Source organism: Cervus elaphus, chromosome 12 (assembly GCF_910594005.1).
Source record: "Cervus elaphus chromosome 12, mCerEla1.1, whole genome shotgun sequence".
NCBI lineage: Eukaryota > Metazoa > Chordata > Mammalia > Artiodactyla > Cervidae > Cervus > Cervus elaphus.
The window spans coordinates 76,865,256-76,883,213 of NC_057826.1; the positions used below are offsets into that span (position 1 = coordinate 76,865,256).

The 17,958-nt window shown below is 39.2% G+C and overlaps 2 gene segments (V, D, J or C); both read left to right on the forward strand.

Moving 5' to 3' along the window:
- Positions 1-17,958, forward strand: part of LOC122704631 — a 284,386-nt gene that overhangs the window by 72,739 nt on the left and 193,689 nt on the right.
- Positions 4,281-4,874, forward strand: LOC122705796. The segment is given in 2 exon segments: positions 4,281-4,332; positions 4,525-4,874. Coding segments are annotated over 2 exon segments (402 nt in total).

The window sequence follows — 17,958 nt, forward strand, 5'->3', positions numbered from 1 at the left end:
AAAGACAGATTTTCATCATCTTTAGACAACTTGATGTTATAATCCTTTGTTGAGTGCATGTGGTCAAGGATTCAGGGAATCATAGCCTCTTAGTCTAAACCTTTTCCATGTACCTCCCTAAACATTGCTTTCCCATTTCCCACCCCCAGTTAACCCTTCCCTTCCCTATTCCTTACGCTCTGCTCTTTTCTCTTCACTTCTCTTTCTCTGCCGGGATCATCCACCTCCACCTTCTCCACCCCAGAGAGTTCGCTCTCCCTTCCGTCTTCTCTCTCTGTCTCAGCCTCCTTGGTGCGGAGCACCTACACACACGGGCACAGAGGACATAAGGATTCAGGACCATTGTTCAAGGAGGACGAGAATACCATCCGTGTCATCAGTTACTATATCAAGAACAGATGCACTAGAAATGTCTGCCTAGATGGAGACAGATGCATGATTCCAAGGACCTTTTCAGGACGCTGAGCTCCAATGTCCAAGCTCAAGACGTTTAGCTTTTTGTCCCAATGTTATTAATATTTCCTGTCCCTCAGAGCAATCACAGCCTACTTTGAAATCTCACATACATTTGCTAGAACACGGATGGGAATTTTTATCTCTTTACAATTCAGAGCTCAGTACAGTTTTCTGGGATTAAACAGTGTTTTCCACAAGCTTCATGGAGCATCAGAAAATTTCTTTGAAGAAGAAATGATAGAAAAATGGTTCTGGATAGACACACCATCATGATCAGTGTTCCGTTTTCAGAGCCAGACTTTAAACTTCACAAGGGATAGCAGTCGGCACCCTGTGAGTTAGGGATGTCTCTCCTTCTTTGGAGGATGTGACTAAAACAGGGGAGGAAGACCTAGACGAGGAACTGCTTGATCATTGGCTGACAGATCCTGGCAACAACACACTGCAACAGACACGGGCACTGGTTGTAGGTCTCTACCAGCAGCAGTTGGTTCTGTTCTCTGGAGACAAGCCCAGGAGCAGACACAAGTGTGAGCTCTGAGCCCACAGTCCTGGTTTGTCCTTGAAATATGAGGCTGGTGATTGGAGTAACTGTTTTTCTGACCTTGGGTAAGTGTTCTGTATCTACAATGGATGACTTTGAGGCCAAGGGAGCATTTGCTCTCTACTCCTCTCCCTGTGTTTTATTCAGCATTATAGCAATGGAATTGAGAACGGATCTATGCGTTTGCTAGGGAGTACAAACTTCTATATGACAGGTTAATTCATAGCCATGATCCGGAAGAGACCTTAGCAGTAAGCAGGTTGGAAGAAATCTCTGGGGTTACTGAGCCAAGGAACATGGGATAAAGCCTATAGAGTTCTCAGATTCTTGCCATGTGTCTTTGGTCCCTATATAATAAGCACCAATGATATTTCTCAGGACATAGATAAAAACACTGGAGTAGGGGGTACGTAAGTCCAGACAGTTATGGCAATGTTGCGCCCTTGATCCACAGAAATACACGAATTTGTTGTCAGAGGCTAATTTTATTTTCTTGAGCCTTTAGGGACTGTGATTGATGCTAAGACCACCCAACCCAGCTCCATGGATTGTGCTGAAGGAGAAGATGTAAACCTGCCTTGTAACCACTCTACCATCAGTGGAGCTGACTATATACATTGGCATCAGCAAAATCCCAATCAGAGTCCACAGTATGTCATTCATGGCTTATGAGGCACAGGGAACAACAGCCTGGCCTCTCTGACCATAGCTTCAGACAGAAAGTCCAGCACCTTGGTCCTGCCCCAGGTCACCCTGAGAGGCACCGCTGTGTACTACTGCGTCCTGAGAGGGGCACAGTGGGACAGATGGGGCTGCACCTGTGCAGTATCTCTGGTGGGAAGAAAGGGGGACACAGTGGGGGAGCAGTCACGAGAGCAAATCTAGAGTCATCTAGCAGGAGAGTCAGAGAGCAGTGAGAGATGAGGAAAATGAAGGGAAGAGAAATGGAAGAAGATGGATAAAAACAGAAGAAAAAGAGGACAAGGAATAAGCACCTAGTTTACTGATGAATCTGAGAAGAATTTTGAGGATAATTTTAACATAGCAATAAAGTGAGAAGTGTTAGTAATTTTTATGGCTCTTCTTCATGTCAATAAAATGTTGGTTTTAGTGTACTAGCCCCAACATAAGAAGTGGGAAACATACAAATAATTCTCCTTGTACCAAAGGCTTCTTTCATTTGGATCCAAGGGCAATTTGAGACTCTGATACGTTATAATTGTTCCACTTACCAGAAACAAACTACTCTCCCTGAGAAAGATCTGAAATGTTTTTTGTTGCTAGTCGAGAACATTCATATTTCCCATGAAGAAGTTTTTTGAAAGAAACAAAAATTAAGTGAATAATAATTTTTCACTTTCTAGGCAGGTCTGGAAACCTTGCCTTTATAAGGAGTTTTCATCAATTTGATAATCCCTAAGCAGCACACGGGGGTTCCCTGGTGGCTCAGAAGTAAAGAATTCACCTGCAGTGCAGGAGCTGCAAGAGACCCAGGTTCAATCCTTGGTTCAGGAAGATCCCTTGGAGGAGGACATGGCAACCCATTCCAGTATTCTTGCTTGGAGAATCCCATGGACAGAGGAGCCTGGCAGACTACAGTCCATAGAGTTGCAAAGAATCAGGCATGATGGAAGCGACTTAGCATGCAGGCATGCAAGCAGCACACGGGGCTTACCCTGGTGGCTCAGTGGTAAAGAATCTGCCTGCCAATGCAAGGGACACAGATTCAGTCCCTGGTTGGAGAACTGAGATCCCACATGCCTTGGAGCAACCAGGCCTACATGCTGCTACTACTGAAGCATCCTTGAACTGTCCATCTGAATGTTAGTGTCTGCAGATCACTTCACTTTCACTGCAGTGAAAATATACAGGTCCTCATCTTCCATCCCTTTTACCCCCTAATCCACTGACAGAAAATCGATATTATTTACAGAGTCTGAGATAAGAGCACAAACTAAAATTATCCTCATATGGTTTCAAAAGCACTTATTTTTCTCAAAAATAGCCTACTAAAATTAAAAAGCAGAATACAAAACTAGTAGTTAACAGTTTAAAAATGTATTTACCATAGAAAACTTTTTAAAATAATTTATTTTAAACTTATAGATGTTTTAATAAACATAAAACTATTACAATTCAATTTTCGACGTCCAGCTGGTGGTTAAGATAACTAATATTGCTTGTAATGCAGGCCGAGTCTAAAATAAAGGTATACAACTTTTAAAGTAATCAGTACCATTTTTATGGAATCCATATATATGCAGTAATATACATTTTTTTTCTCTTTCTGACTTACTTCACTCTGTTTACAAGGCTCTGGGCTCATCCACCTTACTAGAACTGTCTCATATGTGTTTGTTTTTTTTTTAATGGCTGAGAAATATTCCATTGTATATAAGTACCACAACTTCTTTATCTGTTCATCTGTTGATGGACCCTATTTTCAGGACAAAAATTGAGACGCGGACATAGAGACTAAACTTTGGACACAGTAGGGTAAAGAGAGAGTGGGAAAAATCGAGAGAGTAGCATTGAAACATACGCATTACCATATGCAAAGAGATAGCTAGTGGGAAGTTGCTGTGTGATGCAGGGAGCTCAACACGGTGCTCTGTGACAACCTAGAGGGGTTGGGAGGAGCTTCAAGAGGGAGGGGACGTGTGTGTACTTCTGGCTGAACATCCTTGTATGGCAAAAGCCAACACAATATTGTAGAGCAATTATCCTCCAATTAGAAATAAATTAAGTTTTAAAAATAAATTTAAAAAATAATACTGGTTAATCCAGCAAAGCATTCCAGCCAATAGAAGAAACTTCTGATACTGTGCTGATTCATGAGCACCCTTCAGAACCACACGTAAGTGCATAAGAGAAGCAAAAGCCGCATCCTCAGCACTTCTGGAAACAGTATTTCATTACGGAAGAATCTACTGCATCCATGCCATGTGAGAGAAAGATGGGGCTATATAATTAATTTTTGCTTTCTTTTCCCTAAAATTCTCCAAAATTCCTAATCAGGGTCTGCCTTCTCCTAAATGTTCTCAGAAAATGTCCCTCAAATCATAAAATAATGATCTATTTCCTACTCTCACCCGCCCCTGGCCAGCATATTCTGAGTTGGTCGCGGTGGGGGGTGGGGCGTCCTGTCAGTGTCACCTGAGCAGGATTTGTTGGGTGAGCTGATTGGCTGCAGGAGCAGGAATGACTTACGTCACTCCCTCCCTCAGGGTTTTGTTAAAAGTCTTGCAGTGAAAATGTCCCAACAAGAAGAGGAAGCATCATGAAGAGGCTAGCAGGCACTGTGCTGGGGCTTTTGTTTGCCCAGGTTTGCTGTGAGTTGGGGCTGCCCCACAGGGAACCTGAAGGAGTGAGGCGCTGATCTATTGTTGAGGGAGAGAGAGAGGAGCTGACAAGTCCTGCAGACTTTCTATCCTTCTCATCATCTGTGGGGATGGGGGAGCACTTTCAGGGTTTAGTAGGAGTTACAGTGACCCTCACAGTGACTGTTTTTCTTTCCTCATCAGGTGTGCGAGGAGCGGATGTGGAGCAGAGTCCCCCAGCCCTGAGCCTCCAGGAGGGAGCCAGCTACACGCTTCGGTGTAATTTTTCCGCTTTCCCAATGAGTGTGAATTGGTATCTTCAGAACCCTCGGGGCCGCATCATCCACCTGTTTTCAGGGACAAAGCAGGAAGGAAGATTAAAGGCCACCACAGTCCCTGCAGAACGCCACAGCTCACTGCACATTTCCTCTCCGCGGACCACAGACTCGGGCACTTACTTCTGTGCTGCGCAGCACGGTGCTCCCCAGGCACCTGCAGCCTCTACACGAACCCTCCCGGGGCTCAGCCCCTCCTCCAGCCTCAGCACACCGTGAGGCCCCCACAGGGCATTCGCAGTGCTTAATGTTATTCAGCTACATCAGGACAGTTTTAACCACAGATACTTTTTGGCCCTACAGATTACAGACTTTGGTCTATATCTTTCCTTCTCAACATGTATCTCCTTCTGCACTAGAAACTTCTAACAGGGAACTAGCAGAGTAGTTGATATGAGGACAGAATTAAAATAAATATTTAACCACAGCTTCCCAGGTGGCTGAGTAGTAAAGAATTTGCCAACCAGTAGAGGAGATGCAGAAGACATGGGTTTGATTCCTGGGTTGGCAAGATCCTCTGGAATAGGAAATGGTAATCCACTCCAGTATTCTTGGGAAACACTGGGAAATCTCATGGACAGAGGAGCCTGGCGGGCTCCAGTCCATGGGGTCTCAAACAGATGGACTGATTGAATGACTAAATGCATATACTGAACTCAAAAATATTAAAAAGTAAAAGGAATTAAGTGAAATCACTCCAATAAAGATATTATCCAGTTTGTGAGAGGGTGGGGCCTACTGAAAGAATTAAAGCAGATATGAACTTAGAGTTCTAGCTGGCTGAGAAGAGCAGAAAAGGAACTTGAGTTGTCACTGAGCACTGATGCCAGAAACAATGAAAAGATACTGGGAGCATCATTTTGATTCTGTGGCTTCAACTAGGCTATGACTTGTGAGGAGAACATCTAGGATATCTCATCAATTAGGCGGACTGAGAAAACTGGATTACAAACAAGCTCATACAGATAGAAACTCTAAGAAAGAAATAGGTGTCTGTGGATCTAACAACTTTTTATCTCTTTAAGTAGGGGTGAGTGGACAACAGAAGGAAAAACGTGATCAAGAGCAGGTGAAACAGAGCCCTCAATCTTTGACAGTCCAGGAAGGAGAGATTTCAATTCTGAACTGAAGTTATGAGAAGGGTGCATTTGACTATCTCCTGTGGTACTGGCAATATTCTGGTAAAGCCCCTGCATTCTTGATAGCCGTAAGTTCAGTTATGAATGAGATAGAAGATGAAACTTTCAGTTTCCCTCAATAAGAGTGCCAAACAGCTCTTATTGTACATAGCAACTTCCCAGCCTGGAGACTCAGCCACCTACATCTTTGCAGCAAGTGCCCAGTGCTCCCCAGGCACCTGCAGCCAGTACCCAAACCTGCAGCTGAGCTGCAGCCACACCCTGCTGTGTAGATGAAATGCACATGCACACACACACAAAATCTGTTTGGTCATAAAAATCTTAATGTATTTAAGAAAACTGAAATTATATAGGATTTATTCTTCAACCAAAATGGAAATGATACAGAATATCTAATACAAAGAGATGTCTGTAGAACCTCTCTAATATTTGGAATATATGCACTAACTTAAAAATAAACATAGGCTAAAGAAACAATTACTATGACTTTAGGAAATATTTGGAAAGTAAATATTGTGAGAGCACATTATATAAATATGAATGAGATGCAGCTAAAATAATACATAAAAGGAAATTTATGCTTTTAAATGCTTATTTAACTAAAGAAAAAAGGTTTATCATCTAAGCTTTCAGCGAAAGATGATAGAAAAGTGAATTAAACCCAACATAAACTGAAAGAAGTAAATAATAAACTGTTGGATTGGTGAAATACAAAGAAAGCTATAGGGATAGCCAGGAAATACAAAGTTAATTTTGTTAAAATGGTCAATAAGATTGAAATATTTCTAGGTAGAATTATCAAAGGAAAAAAGAAAAAAAACACAAATTATAAATATAAGCAACTAAAAAGAAAATTATTCTACAAGTTCTATAATATTAAAAGGGTAATAAAAGAATATAATTAACAAGTTTATGTCACTAAGTAAGTGTATAGAAGTAGATTTACACAAGTAGGGAAGATTTATTTTTTTGACAAAGTGCAAAGACAGTTCAATGGAGGTAACACAGTCTTATGAGCAAATGATGTTGGAATAAATGGATATTTTTGGGAAATAATTAAAACTTGGCGTAAATATCACATCTCATACAAAAATTTGGGTACAGCCTCAAAATTAACCATACATCCAAGTGTAAAAAGTAAAATTACCAAATCTTTTAGGAAAAACATGAGAGTATCTTCATGACCTAGGGTTAGACAAAAAGAATTTTGACATGACACCAAAAGCACGATCCATAAGCAAACTTAGATTTTATCAAAATTAAGGATTTGCTCTGTGAAAGACACTGTTTGCTCTGTGAAAGACACTGTTAAGAGAAGGAGAAAGATAAACCACAGAAATGACAGGAAATACATTTTCATCAAAAGATTGTATTCAGAATACAATGAACTCTCTAGACTCAGCAGGAAGAAAACAATCCAGTTGAAAACTGGACAATAGATTTACACAGACACTTCACCAGAGAGCTATGTGGTAAGGAAAAAAGCATATAAAAAGATGGTCAGGCTAAGTCAAATATCTCTCATAGTAAATGTTACATTGTACTAGAAAATATGTGGGTTATTTTCAAGTATCTTTTGATAATTTTTTCTGGCATAATTCCACAGTGATTAGAAAACGGACTGTAGGATTTCAATATCTTTAAACCATGAAATTTTGCACCTTGTTTTATGTCCCTGGATATGTACCAGTGTCTCCTAGTTTATAGTCTATGGGACCTTGAGTAGAATTTGCATCCTACTATTGTGTGAAAATTGCATAAATCTTAATTAAGTTGATTCATAGTGCTTTTCAGGTCTACTGTACCCTCCTACTTTTCTGTATATTCATTCTATTAATTTTTGAGAGTTTACCATTGAAACTCCAACCAAAATTTTTAATTTATTTACATAAAAAATAGTTGTAATATATAGTGGAACTGTAGTCTGTGCTTTGTTTTCTAAGTCTAATGTATACTTTCATCATTTAAAAAATAAACAGAAAAACAGATGGTCGACCTTATTAGTTATTAGGGAAATGCAAATTAAGGCACAAAGAGATACTACTTCACATCTACCATAAAGACTAAAATTAAAAATACTGGCAATATCGAGTTCTGTCAAAGATGCAGAGAAACTGGAGCCCTCATATATTGCTGGTGGGTGAATGGTCCAGTCATTCTGGAAAAAAGTTCAGCAGTTCCACATAAACTTAAATATTCACTTACCTTACAACTCTGCAATCATACTCCTGAGTATTTATGCTTGAAAAATGAAAAGCTTATCTTTATACAAAAATTTGTACATGAATATTCATAGCAGCTATATTTGTGATGATCAAAAGCTGGAAACCAGTCAAGTTTTCTTCATTGGGTGAGTAGATAAATAAATCCACTGTAATACCTCTGTACAATCACATATTATTTGTAGATTTTTTTCAACTTATAATAGAGTTGTGCCTCAACAAACCATTTTCAGTAGAAAAATAACAAAAATGCATTTAATATACTTAATCCAGCCTGCATTAAATGTGCTCAACACTTACTTTAGCCTACTTACTTTTTTTTTACTTTAGCCTACTTACTTTGTCTTTAGGTGGGAGAAATCATCTAATGCAAAGTCTATTTTATACTAACATGTTGAAAATCTCATGTAATTTATTGAGTACTGTACTGAAAGTGGAAAATAGAATAGTTGTATGATTACAGAATGAAGGTAAGTGTGTCAGGGTTTTACCCTCATGATCTCAGGGCTGACCAGGAGCTCAGCTTACTGCTGCTGCCCAGATCACCAAAGAATATATAGCAAATGTTGCTAGCATGGGCAAAGATCAAATTTAAAATTTCAAAGTGTGGTTTCTACTGAATGTGCATTCAGTAGAATGTGCATCACTTTCTTACCACTGTAAAGTCAAAAATCCAAAGTCAAGACATCATAAGTTGGGACAGTCTGTAGTGACTAAAAGAAACAGACTATTGATACATGCAGTAGCTTAGATAGAGCTTCCAAGGTGGCTCAGTGGTAAGAATCTGCCTGCAATGCAGGAGACGGGGGTTTGATTCCTGTGTGGGGAAGATCCCCTGGAGAAGGAAATGGCAACCCACTCTAGTATTCTTCCCTGGAAAATTCCAAGGACAGAGGAGCCTAGAAGTCTGAAGTTAGTGAGGTTGCAAAAGAGTGGGACATGACTTAGCAGCTATAAAACAATAGCCTAAATGGCTATAACATCTCAGGATGTTATGCTGAATGAAGAAATAGTCCATCTCAGATGCTACATGGTATATGATTACACTTATTGGATTATTATGATTGTATACATACTGTATACATGTATACTGTATATATGCATGTATGTATACATACATACATACATACTGTATACATACATACATTCTACTTATACAACATTCTCAAAAAAAAAATTAGAGATGAAAAAGAGATCAGTGGTCAGGGTTAGAAAGAGCTGCAGGGATGGGGAGAGTATGCAGAGGGGATTTCTTTAAGAGACAAAACAATTTTGTGTAATGATTTTAGTGGTGGTACAAGAACCAATACATGTGATAAAATGTCATGGACTAATGCATCAAAACCAAAGAATGTATATAAAAACTGATATATAAGGTTATGGTATTTTGATAAAATTTTATCAATATCAATTTCTTAATATATGTAATTATTATTTAGTATATATCTATATTTTATAATATCATACTGCTTTGCAAGCTGCTGTGGTAATTCATGATCTGATCTCCTCTGCTTAGTTACAAATAATTTCAAGCCTAAGCATTCATTGCCTGTCAGCACTCAGAAGTGAAATGAGAAAGAAGTGTAGATGTCTCAGATAAATACAACCTATCCTCCCTGCTTCAGTCATTCATGAGTTATTTTGATCTTAAATTCCATGAACTGGCACTATTTTAGACCTGTCTGTATTTTATTTTCTACTTGTCTATTTGCCTTTGGTTCTTTTATGTTAATTCATCTATTACAGCAATGAAAGATTGACAGCTACATTCCACATGAACATGAAACAGTGCAGAGAACTTCAGTCACCAACTTCTCTGGTATTGATAGGTACTAAGTGTCTACAGTCTGTAAATATTAAGTTTTGTAGGAGTGCATTATAGCATTACACCAGAGAAAGATCTGGCATGTTTATCTTTATTTCATAAAGAGAAATAATAATGAGCAACTGACAAGTGAGACTGAACACTCTGGACCCATGAGACAGAAAATGTGACATGAGAATGACTTTAGGACAGATGATCTAATAAGTACAATTCTACATTTAGAGGTAACAGGATTGAATAGCCTGATTGCCCTCAATGTTTAATACGTAAGATTCAATATAAAATTTAAAAAGAATAATATTTTATTCCAATTATTATTTCATTTAAATATACACCACTGAATACTCTGAAATTCAGATGGGCTGATTTTTTAAAGTCGTTTTATGTTGAAGTGATTTTATTTATTGAAAAATCTAAGTGGAGCCCTGGAACACAGTGAAAAAAAAAAAGAGGTACATTAATTCTTTTTTTTTTTACATTAATTATTTTGTATAAGATTGCTATTCACCCAGAAGTCCTAAGATCTGTGAATGTTTTAAAATAGTCACTAGATTCTGGATAGAGAAAAGTAAGTATAGGCTAAATGACAAATCAGCAGATTACAAGAATATTTCTTAGGCTATAGTAAATTATATCTTAAAGAGGATGACAAAATTATTTTACTGAATCAATGTATGTCAAATATGACTTCACAGTTGAATTCTACTAAAAATTTAAAGAGATAAAACCTATCCCACTAAAACTCTTCCAGAAATTTGCAGAGGAAGGTAAACTTCCAAACTCATTCTATAAGGCCACCATCACCCTAATACCAAAACCAGACAAAGATGCCACAAAAAAAGAAAACTACAGGCCAATATCACTGATAAGCATAGATGCAAAAATCCTTAACAAAATTCTAGCAAACAGAATCCAACAACATATTAAGAAGATCATAAATCATGACCAAATGGGCTTTATCCCAGGGATGCAAGGATTTGTTAATATCCACAAATCAATGTGATACACCACATCAACAAACTGAAAGATAAAAGCCATATGATTATCTCAATAGATGTAGAAAAAGCTTTTGACAAAATTCAACATCCATTTATGATAAAAATCTTCCAGAAAGCAGGAATAGATGGAACATACCTCAACATAATAAAAGCCATATATGGCAAACCCACAGCAAACATTATCCTCAATGGTGAAAAATTGAAAGTGTTTCCCCTAAAGTCAGGAGCAAGACAAGGGTGCCCACTCTCACCACTACTATTCAACATAGTTTTGGAAGTTTTAGCTATAGCAATCAGAGAAGAAAAAGAAATAAAAGGAATCCAGATTGGTAAAGAAGTAAAACTCTCACTGTTTGCAGATGACATGATCCTCTACATAGAACACCCTGAAGACTCCACCAAAAAATTTCTAGAGCTAATCAATGAATAAAGTTGCAGGATATAAAATTAACACACAGAAATCCTTTGCATTCCTATAAACTAATAAAGAGAAAACAGAAAGAGAAATTAAGGAAACAATTCCATTCACCATTGCAACGAAAAGAATGAAACGCTTAGGAATAAATCTACCTAAATAAGCAAAAGACCTATATATAGAAAACTATAAAACACTGGTGAAGGAAATCAAAGATGAGTCAAATAGATGGAGAAATAAACCATGCGCTTGGATCAGAAGAATCAATACAGTGAAAATGAGTATACTACCCAAAGCAATCTATAGATTCAGTGCAATCCCCATCAAGCTACCAATGGTATTTTTCAGAGAACTAGAACAAATAATTTCACAATTTGTACAGAAATACAAAAAAACCTCGAATAGCCAAAGCAATCTTGAGAATAAAGAATGGAACTGGAGGAATCAACCTGCCTGACTTCAGCCTCTACTACAAAGCCACAGTCATCAGGACAGTATGGTACTGGCACAAAGACAGAAACATAGATCAATGGAACAAAATAGAAAGCCCAGAGATAAATCCACGCACCTATGAGCACCTTATCTTTGACAAAGGAAGCAAGAATATACAATGGAGAAAAGACAATCTCTTCAACAAGTGGTACTGAGAAAACTGGTCAACCACTTGTAAAAGAAAGAAACTAAAACATTTTCTAACACCATACACAAAAATAAACTCAATACAGATTAAAGATCTAAATGTAAGACCAGAAACTGTAAAACTCCTACAGGAAAACATAGGCAAAACACTCTCTGACATGAATCACAGCAGGATCCTCTATGACCCACCTCCCAGAGTAATGGAAATAAAGGCAAAAATAAACAAATGGGACCTAATTAAACTTAAAAGCTTTGGCCGATGAAGGAAACTATAAGCAAGGTGAAAAGTCAGCCTTCAGAATGGGAGAAAATAATAGCAAATGAAGGAACTGATAAAGAATTAATCTCAAAAATATGCAAGCAGCACCTGCAGCTCAACTCCAGAAAAATAAACGACCTAATAAAAAAATGGGCCAAAGAACTAAACAGACATTTCTCCAAAGAAGACATACAGATGGCTAACAAACACATGAAAAGATGCTCAACATCACTCATTATCAGAGAAATGTGAATCAAAGTTGCAATGAAGTACCATCTCGTGTCAGTCAGAATGGCTGCTATCCAAAAGTCTACAAGCAATAAATGCTGGAGAGGGCTGGAGAAAAGGGAAGCCTCTTACACTGTTGGTGGAAATGCAAACTAGTACAGCCACTATGGAGAACAGTGTGGAGATTCCTTAAAAAACTGGAAATAGAACTGCCATGTGACCCAGCAATCCCACTCCTGGGCATACACTCTGAGGAAACCAGAATTGAAACAGACACATGTACCCCAATGTTCATCCCAGCTCTGTTTATAATAGCCAGGACATGGAAGCAACCTAGATGCCCATCAGTACTCGAATGGATAAGAAAGCTGTGGTATGTATACACAATGGAATATTACTTAGCCATTAAAAAGAATTCATTTGAATCAGCTCTAATGAGGTGGATGAAATTGGAGCCTATTATACAGAGTGAAGTAAGTCAGAAAGAAAAACACCAATACAGTATACTAATGCATATATATGGAATTTAGAAAGATGGTAACGATGACCCTATATGCGGGACAGCAAAAGAAACACAGATGTATAAAACAATCTTTTGGACTCTGTGGGAGAAGGTGAGGGTGGGATGATTTGAGGGAATAGCATTGAAACATGTATATTATCATATGTGAAAGAGATCATCAGTCCAGGTTCGATGAATGAGACAGGGTGCTCAGGGCTGGTGCACTGGGATGACCCTGGGGGATGGGATGGGGACGGAGGTGGGAGGGCGGTTCAGGATGGGGAACACATGTACTCCTATGGCTGATTCATGTCAATGTATGCCAAACCAATGTATGGCAATATTAAAATAAATAAATAAAATTTATTCATTAATTTAAATTAATAATAAAATAATTAAAATAAATAAATTTTTAAAAATGTATGTCAACTTCTTTAATCTTCAGTTTCCCTCAGTTCAAACCTTTAATATTAATTGCTTTCTTCATGTCCCTTTTCAGGATCTGCCAAATATAAAGACCAGGGAAAGGAAAGTAGACAAAATAAAGGTGTGTGGTGAGCCAGACTTTATCTATACACAGACCACGCAGTCGATGAACATGACACCCTACTTCCTGTTTAGGAGGAGTCACTCAGGAACCAGGTACTATGTATATGTGCTGCCAGGCACTTAAAGACATTGAAATCTTAGCTTGAGGCAGAACTTGAGCACATTTGTGTAGGGGAATCCACTCCTCATGCCTCTCTCCAGTCTGCTCTGGGTGTTCTGGCCTTCACCTTCTCTGGTAGGGATGCTTTCAAACATGGGAGCAACGTTCAGGGTGAAAGGACTGCACACAGGCACGTGGTGCTTCACAGGGACTTGGGGAGGAAAGGGGGACTGGAGAAAAGCAGACATCCCATGATTTCAGTATGGTTTGTAAATATTTGGGTCCAAAATTAGTTGAATTTCTACATTATTTTGTTCGGTATTTCAGCTCTGTTTTCTTCTTTTTTCCACAGGATCTGGTGTGGCCCAGAAAGCTACTCAATATCAGCCAGACATAATCAGTCAAGTGCAGAACGTGGTCACCCTGAACTGTCAGTATGAAACAAGTTGGAACATGTACACCTACTGGATATTTTGGTACAAGCAGCTTCCCAGTGGAGAGATGACTTACCTCATTCGTCAGTATTCAGAAGATGGGAATGAAAGGGACGGCCACTACTCTGTAAACTTCCAGAAAACACATCAATTCATCAGCCTCACCATTTCATCCTTAAAGCTGGAACATTCTGGAAAATACTTTTGTGCTCTCTTGGAACTCACAGTGCTTGAAATAATAGGAAAAGCTGAACAAAAACCCCAGAGCTTAATAAGAGAGAGCCTCCCTGCTGTGGGACCCAGGTTGAAATGCACAGCTGCAGACCCCAGACAAGAAATAGTAGTCCTGTGGTTCCTTAATCTGTGATCTGGATCAGAAGATTTGATTCTAAATAAAAGCTTCTTCTATGTAATTTGGAAGCAGGTGTCCTGAGTGACTTTCTACTAATATTCTTCTCTTGAATTCCTGACATTAAATCAATCATGCAGAGCATGTGTAACCTTGTCTAAAGTTGTAAACTTTCTCTATAATAATGTAAAGTGACAGGTTCACTCAACTACACTCACATCTCAAACCTGGGTCTAGTTATCTGGAATCATCATGAAAATTATTTCCTTAGTCCTTTATTCTTAGACTTTTGTCACTTAACTTACACTCAGAGAAGCATATCACCAGTGGTGTTGAATAAGAAATTGGTTACGAAGATTAGAACTCAGGCAATTGCTAGATCTGGTGAAGGAGTGTATACAAAGTTGCTATCTTTGACTGTGGTGCTGAGACTGAATTCATTGTTAATCAGCTAGAGTAGTATTTGTAGAACAAAGTTGGGTATAGACAAAAGCATGGACAAACTGTGACTCATAAGGACATACTAGAACCATGAGCATAATGGAACCCACAAGACACACTAAAACTTGTCTATGTCTCACCTCCTTCAGTTCCACAGTAGTGAGTGACCTTAGGAGATGTCGGTGTCATTTGGCATCATGCTAACATACCTACTTGGTCCAAGACAAAGAGAAGATGAGGAGGAGGTTTGGTGGGAAGTGGAAGTGTTGTGAATCAATGATAAGATGAGCTGTCAGATCAGTAGCAACATGAATGAGTAACCATAGTCCTTGGAGCTCTGCACCAACCCCCAAAACATAAAACTGTGGCTGCTTCATCACAATGACCTTTCAAGTGTCACACAAATTTCTTTTGTGGCCAGCTGTAACCCAGAAAAATATGGGAAGCACATTCTGGGAAATATGTTTCCGGTTAGTTAAGACAGATCAAAGCTGCTACAGTATCTTCTTTGTTAACTTGGCATCCACCTGTACCCTTTAACAGCTTTTGAATAAAGACCACAGCAAAACTATGCTTCTTGCTAATGCTGTTGTTGCTGTTCAGTCACTAAGTCATGTCTGACTCTTTGTGATCCCATGGACTGCAGGATCCTCTATCTCCCACTATCTTCTGGAGTTTGCTCACATTCATGTCCACTGAGTTGGTGCTACCATCCAACCACCTCAACCTCTGCTGATGTCTTCTTCTTTTGTCTTCAGTCTTTCCCAGCATCAGGGTCTTTTCCAATGAGTTGGCTTTTCTCACCAAGTGGCCAAAGTATTGAAGTTTCAGCTTCAGTTATCAGTCCTTCCAATGAATATTCAGGGTTGATTTCCTTTAGGATTGACTGGTTTGATCTCTTTGCAATCCAAGGGACTCTCAAGAGCCTTCTCCAGCACCACACTTCTTGCTAATATGATGCAATAATTCCTGATTCAACTCAAAACATTGTAAACATATCCTGCAAAGATTATAGCAAGTTCATTTATCCCTTAGTGGGTGATGTTATTTTCTTTTCTACCTAAGACATACCCTCCCATTGAATCCTGTATCTTCACTACTGAGATACAACAGCATATAACATTGACTTATGTTAGCATGTCCTATGTTACTACATGTAGTCAAATTGGAGAAGGGAGTTAAAATTGGTTACTGTAACACATAAATATATTATATCAAATTGAAAAACAAATTTTCACAAATATTATTGTTCTTATTTCTGCAAATGACCTCATGATCTAGGAAAAATCAAGACGTTGATCTAGGGAAAATCAAGGGCAGGAGAAGATGGCGACAGAGGATGATATAGTTGGATGGCATCATTGACTCAATGAACACGTGAGTGAAAGTCACTCAGCTGTGTCCAAGTCTTTGCAAACCAGAATTTTCCAGGCCAGAATACTGAAGTGATTAGCCTTTCCCTTCTCCTGGGAATCTTCCCAACCCAGGGATTGAACCCAGGTCTCCCACACTGCAGGTGGATTCTTTACCAATTGAGCTACCAGGAGACATGAGTTTGAGCATATTCTTGGAGATGGTGAAAGACAGGGAAGCCTGGCATGCTGCAGTCCATGAGGTCACAAAGAGTTGAACACATCTTAGTGACTGAACAACAACAACAACAAAAATTTAATATGGGAAAGCCTGAAAACACTCTTATCAGATTACAGTGGGAAGAATTCAACCCTGGTAAGAACAGGGAGGAAACAGAGCACAAAATACTCAAGAAAGAATTTGTTCCAGTTGTTGACCTCCAGGTGATGTTGCAGAAACTTTAAATTTCACCTGTAATAAAAGCTCCATTTCACTCCTATGAGCTTCTGTACCTCATAGCTCACTGAGGTGTACATTTGAATAGGCTCAGCACCAGCAGCAGTAATTGTCAAGGACACATGTCTTCCTGATAGTCACTAGAACTTGCTTATATTGGGGTCCTTTGAATCTCAGATTTCCCTTAATAAAGACTCAGCACCCTCTGGCACATTCCTTCCTGCTCCTCAGGGGAGATCTTCCACAAAATGGATCTCAACTTCCTTCCTGCATAGCCATGTTCTCCACTATCCTTCTCCTGTTGGGAATGCTCTTCATATGGAATCCTAACATCATAATCCATGCTCCAGTGTCTATAGAACAAACAGAGTTCTGGTTGAAATATGAATAGAGACACTGTCTCATTATAGGTAGGTCTGTCCTGGTCTCACTGATTTGGCACTGATGCTGCAGGAGGAACTGGAGGCCAGTTAGTGACCTGCCTGACAGCCTCATCACTGGCTCTAAGGGGCCCCCTGAAGTGGAGGGGCAACTATACCTACCTGTAGTGAACTTCCTTATCTCTTCTTGTATGTCTAGACAATAAAGTAAGAAGGTAAAAAAAGCTTTCTTTATCTAGCAGTGGCCTATAACAGGCATTCTAGGTTAAACACATTGCTTTGGCAAAGTTCCAAGTGACCCATTCAGGTTGCTCCTCTCCTCTTTTCTCTCTTCTAATTTAACTTCTCTAATGCCCACTATGTGTATAATAATAATTATTGATTCCTAAGGTCAAGGTTATGGTTTTTCCAGTGGTCATGTATGGATGTGAGAGTTGGACTGTGAGGAAAGCTGAGCATCAAAAAATTGATGCTTTTGAACTCTGGTGTTGGAGAAGAGTCTTGAGAGTCTTGAGAGTCCCTTGGACTGCAAGAAGAGCCAACCAGTCCATCCTAAAGGAGATCACCCACTGTCCTGGGTATTCATTGGAAGGACTGATGCTGAAGCTGAAACTCCAATACTTTGGCCACCTTATGTGAAGAGTTGACTCATTGGAAAAGACCCTGATGCTGGGAGGGATTGGGGGCAGGAGGAAGGGGACGACAGAGGATCAGATGGCTGGATGGCATCACTGACTCGATGGACATGAGTTTGAGTAAACTTCGGGAGTTGGTGATGGACAGGGAGGCCTGGCGTGCTGCAATTCATGGGGTCGCAAAGAGTCGGACACCACTGAGCGACTGAACTGAACTGAACTGAATCAGCTTTATTTTTATACACTATTTCTCTACAGTTCCTTTAGTAAACATTTGCAATAATCTTGAACTGTCCATCTGATCCCCGTGCCTACACATAATTTCAATTTTACCTGAGTAAAAATATACAGGTCCTCATTGTCCATCCTTTTTACCTTG